General features: G+C 40.0%; 1 protein-coding gene across 1 annotated transcript; it reads right to left on the bottom strand.

Moving 5' to 3' along the window:
* Positions 1 to 415: 415 nt before the first annotated feature.
* On the bottom strand, positions 416 to 4774 carry LOC115742029 (5'-methylthioadenosine nucleosidase-like). The gene is made up of 8 exons (XM_030676104.2): positions 4521 to 4774; positions 4307 to 4370; positions 3724 to 3815; positions 3508 to 3614; positions 3132 to 3206; positions 2596 to 2670; positions 1293 to 1385; positions 416 to 969 (listed from the first exon to the last, which is right to left on the bottom strand). Exons 1-8 carry the CDS (start codon positions 4612 to 4614, stop codon positions 772 to 774), a joined length of 798 nt encoding a protein of 265 aa, XP_030531964.1. The 5' UTR covers positions 4615 to 4774; the 3' UTR covers positions 416 to 771.
* Positions 4775 to 5323: the final 549 nt, after the last annotated feature.

Raw genomic sequence — 5323 nt, 5'->3', positions numbered from 1 at the left:
CCAATCTTATGGTAAAATGGTAGCGAGATTTTTTTACCACGTCATAAGTCTTTTTTTGGCCAAACATGACATAAGTTATTGGCTTACTACATCAAATTTGTAGATTATCATTTTGAATAAGTAGGGCCTCAATTTGTTTCTAGTATCAAAAGATTTTTGTTGCAAGATTGATGAAAAAGTAAAAAATTATTCACGACAAAACTTCTAATCTTTGGAAAAAAAAAATTGTCGCTAGAGGGATGGAAAAATACTTAAAATTGCAAGTGCATGCATCAATGCATCTAAACCATTATAGATGCGAGTAGAGCCCCAATCTTCAGCCTGCATTTCGAGCAATATGATCCAGAAAGAGTCTGCAAGGGGCCAATCAAGAAAAGGGTAAAGTAAAAGTCGGGTGGTTATTCCAATTACTTACAACTGAACAACGTGATTACTATTACAACCCCATGTGACTCTTTGTCATTTGAAACATTGCTGCAACCAAAACCACAGATGTCCAAAATGCAACTTGTACAGGTGATTCAAGAGAATAAGTCCGCCCAGCGTGAAGCGAACGATTCAATCGACAAGAAGGATTTTGACCCGCAAATATGATCGAACGGGTCTCATGAAAAATCGACTTCCGTACACGTGGAACACGAAGCATCTAGACGTATGTTCTTACCCAAGCCATCCTCAGTCGGTCAACTCGAATAGCTATATGGAGAGGAATTCCAGGAGGCACGCGTTAATGTCGTGTACATACAAATCGATAAGTTGTACATTGATGCCTCAGAGGTCAGAAAGGCACTTCCTGCTGAGGAATTCAACGACTTGAGAGACTGTCTGATCGAGGGCAGCAGTAACCGCCGCCAAATTTTGCAAGAATTCTTCCGCGGTCGGTTTGTCACCGTCCACGATGTCGGTCACTGCTTTTACAAATATCGCAGGAACTTTCAAGATGTCGGCTACATAAGCAACAGCTGCACCCTACAATTTTCGAATGTTGGTGAGAAACTGTTAGCAATTCACAAGAAATTAATAGGTGAAAAAAAAGAACGATTCTGATGTGGTCGGTTACGGGTACACAACAGCAATAACCTCTCTATGGAATGACATCACATAATCATAAACCAAAACCAAAATGGTCAAGTACAAGACAATTGCCATGGCATATGTCAGAAATTAATAGCACGTGCTTAATTGATACATAAGTTAATTCATTTTTAGCTACAACCTGAGTTGGTAGCAACACTTAGCTAGCAAGGTCATCCATTGATGTGTGGACGGATAGAAAGGAAATTAAAGAATACCTCCATATCTTTGATTGTTGCATCATTTGCAATAATTGATGCTTCATCTTGTTGGGACATGTCCAGAGAGTCTCCAGTCGACAGCTTGCCAACCTAAAAGATGCATAAATTAAGTGAAGCTGACTCTACTCTGCTATAACCCACTAGAAAAAGAGAGAAGACCATATATGTGCAGTCCATCTGATGCAAGTTCCTTTCAAAAGAAAAATGCATTATTAAGCGCATAAACTAGATGATCTTAACAGTTGCATACTGCTTGGAAAAGGAAAGAGAGGCAGGAGTTGCCAAAACCATGACTATGAGGGATACGATTACCATAACTCCACTTTTGAGAAAAGAGTCGGTTTATGAATGGCTCATCCATGCAGAAATGGAAATGCCCTGGCAGGAAACGTGGCCTCTAGGCCCACAGAAAGTAAGGATATATGGTGAAGAATGACTTGTTTTGCCAACAAACCCATCCTGAGGAACTTGCTACAAGTATTGTAGAGGCACCATCAGCAAAGCTACTAATCATATAACCACAGGCCTAGGGAACATCAAGTAGGTGACGCCTGTTGTCTAGACAGTAGACACTATTCCAATAAACAGAAAGGAGATACTTTTGCAAAAATTAAGCAGTAGGACCCTAGGAAAACTGCCAAAAAAAAAAAGCCCTCAAGGTGATTTCCAGTAACTAGTTTGACTTGACAACATTGTCCTCTTCATCCATCAACCTCCGACCAACATCAACAGCGAACTACGGTTCGGATAAACCACTTGTCAGAGCTTCTTGAACAATAAAGGGATTATTTGTCAGATAATGACCTGTCTTGTAATCTCCTAGAAGTTTCAGAGTTTCTTTTCATTGAAAGAAAACAAAAGTGTAACATTGTCAAAGCTTACCTTGTCAAAGGCTGAGACCCACCCACCCCCACACCCCACCCCACCCACCACCCTACCCCCCAAACAAACAACCAAACCAAAAAAAAAAAAAAAAAAAAGAAGAATCTCCTAGAAGTTTGAGAGGTTCTTTCATTGAAAGAAAACAAAAGTGTAACATTGCCAAAGGCTGACCCCCCCACCCCAACAACCCCCAAACCCAAAAAAAAGAACAAAGAAAAAAATAACCAAAGGGTCTCTTGGACAAAATTGCATTCACAACAAAAACTTTTTCTGGCTTGACTATCCCAGTTAGCTGGGCCATTTCCTTTTATGATTCCAAAAGTCCAGACACACTCCATTAACATAAGAAAGATATATTGACCAAGCAAATGGTTCTGAGGTTAAGCAATAGAAGGCTCTCAATCAAGCACAGAATTACCTTCAAGCTGAGTTCTCTCACAAGATTTGGTGTTGAGAATGCCTGTCGTAACCCAACTCCATACAGATCAAAAACCTGCAGAAGACAGTGGAGGCAGAAAAGCAGCTTGAACTATATGTTTTGACCAAGAAAAAAGCTAGCAGCAGCATCAGCATGACTGTTGATGGACTAGCACCAAGACAGAACGGGAATATATGCACACAAGAAAATTTCATTTATTGAGCAAAAAGATCTGGAAACAAGAGGTAAGGCACGTAAGGCAGACAAGCAAGTGATTAACAGCTCGCGCTTGTCCTTTTGACATTACGACCAACTACATATAAAAAAGAAAAACTATGCCGTTCAGGGCAATAAACATTGATAAACAACTTAATACAATGCACTGTCATACAACTGACCCCATTTTGTCAGCACCAGCATAACTTTGAAAAAGATCCCATCTAGTTTATGTCACACGCTAGAAAATGAGATCCAAATAAGCACTTTATCACCCAAACATAAGAAACACGATGCCACTTTAATGAAACGTGACTTACAGGGATAGGTATTCTTCTATCATGGAAAGCAACCTCAGATGCCAGAAACACATCGCTGATGCTTGCTCCTTTAGCCTGCAGCAAATGGGAATAAACACGAATTAGTACGCTGCATGCTAATGGAAATGTAATCTCTGAGTTGAGAAACTGGAACTGGTACATACTATACAATTTAATTCTTTGTGGCGTTCTTCCAACACCAAGATGTCTAAATAGGTAGAGAAAGGAAAGCCAAATAAATAAAACCATATTTTGGCTGGACTGTAGCAATACCAATGAATTGCAAACACGGTCACCTTGGAATAATATGAATAGGATGATATGATCATAAACGAAATATGTATACAACTCCTTCAAAGCCAAAAAAAAAAACAACCTTGAAGCCACCAGCGGTACCGGCATTTATGATTAGGTCAGGCTGCAATGCCTGAATAGAAGCATAAGTCACCAGGGATGCAGAAATTGTGCCAACACTGTCAACCCCTGTCAGTGTCACAATGTATCAAACACATGAGGGTACATACTATAAGCAAGTATCACCAAGCAAAAGTCCAAACAATTTCGTTTTGATGAACACAAATAAACTACATACCGAATGAAGGATCTTTTCCGGGCCAGATCAAATTCACGTTCAAGTGTTTGTAAGTACCATGGTAACGAACCCAAGGGACCCCCTTAGGGAACCTGTAGCATGTCAGATTCACGTATCAAACTTAATGCAAAATATCAAGCAAGAAAGTAATGCCCCAAATAGAGAGATTTTGAAAACTTAGAAACTTAAAAGATCCAAAATCAATCTCTTGAACGACTCAAGAATCGCCTGTACCATATTGCTCCAAGCGGAGAGACACAAAGAACATATACTTGCAGGTTAGTTTCTGATCATCCGGACGCCCACAAAGGGTTTTGCTCTTTCCATTTTCTAATTCCCTCGAGATGCTTCGCTTTTCAATCTCAATCATCAATCAGGCCCAAATCGACAGTTAACATGAAACGACCTCAAACTCAGAGCGTTTAAATAGTCGAAAACCGAAGCAACAAGTACAAAACCCCAATATTTTCCACACCTTAAACAGTATTTGACCGTAACAGGACAACTCCTGACTTCCTACTATTGATCGAAAAAGGCATATAAAAAATAAGCGCAAAAATCAGCAGCTAATGAAGAAACTCACAAGGACTCTCGATCCTCGATGAGCTGAAACCTGTCGACCAGTGGAAGTGCTTCAGTTTGCATAGCTATGCACCCCCCAAAGATCAACCAAGGAAAAACACCCAAGAAGAACACATGTTATCAATTACCCAACAAGACAAAACGCAAACACATACCCAATAAGAAACACGAAAAGGATTCCACGGGCAGAAATGGAAACGGAGATGAATAAGTACCGATCAAGATGACGATGGTCGAAATAGGACGCTTCTCAGCCTCGACGACTGCGGCTTCCTCGGCAGCGTCCGATCCGTCGCCGTGAGGAGCCATCGGGGGTTTTGCCTCTACGCGTTGCGGATCAGTGGGGGCTCCTACGACGACGAGTGTCCGAGGAGGAAGAAGGGACAAGAGAACGTGCGAGGGAGTTGTATAAAATAGAACAGGATTGGTCTGCGTGTTCTGTCGGGAGATGGAGATTTACAGAGGAGAAAGAGTAGACGTCTTATTTTTAGGCTAACGCCATCCCCTCAATTTTGTAAGAAAATCATCCATGTACTTTTTCATAACCGTCCTAATAACACTTTTTGAAAAAAATTGTCCCCGTTCGTCCTTGTGACGGGGTATTAGTATCGTTAGAAATCGGCGGATTTGACTTAATAAAATTTGTTGACTCGCATTTTTTCTTGAAAAAATTTCAAATAAGTGCTCAAAGTACATTTATTTTCTTTAATAAAGGCTCGAGTTGGATTTTATTTCAAATAAGGACATAAAGTGCCCTCGTTGTTTCAAATAAGGGTTTGAAGTAGATATTGTTTCCAAGGTCTGAAATGGCTATATCAATCTAAAAAAAAAGACTTCTCATCAGTTGGTTAGGGTACTTTTATCATTTTCTTTTTGAAAAAATTAATTTTTTATTTAGTTATTTCTCTCTCTATTTTCTTAAAAAAAAAAAAAATAGGCCTGGGGCGGCGACGATAGTCGTCCCCCGCCCCCCTTGTGTTTCCTCTATTTTTCATTTTTTTGTATTCTAATTTTTAGT

Source organism: Rhodamnia argentea, chromosome 5 (genome assembly GCF_020921035.1).
Source record: "Rhodamnia argentea isolate NSW1041297 chromosome 5, ASM2092103v1, whole genome shotgun sequence".
Classification (NCBI taxonomy): Eukaryota; Viridiplantae; Streptophyta; class Magnoliopsida; order Myrtales; family Myrtaceae; genus Rhodamnia; species Rhodamnia argentea.
Note: the sequence above shows the minus strand (reverse complement) of the source record. Positions and strands in the feature narration are given on the sequence as shown.

Coding starts and splice junctions, on each gene's coding strand:
- LOC115742029 (XM_030676104.2), bottom strand. CDS start 4,614: ATGGCTCCTCACGGCGACGGATCGGACGCTGCCGAGGAAGCCGCAGTC. Junction 3,615..3,723: donor CGGAAAAGATCCTTCATTCG/GTATGTAGTTTA, acceptor TGACACTGACAG/GGGTTGACAGTGTTGGCACA. Junction 3,207..3,507: donor GTACCGCTGGTGGCTTCAAG/GTTGTTTTTTTT, acceptor CATTTGCTGCAG/GCTAAAGGAGCAAGCATCAG.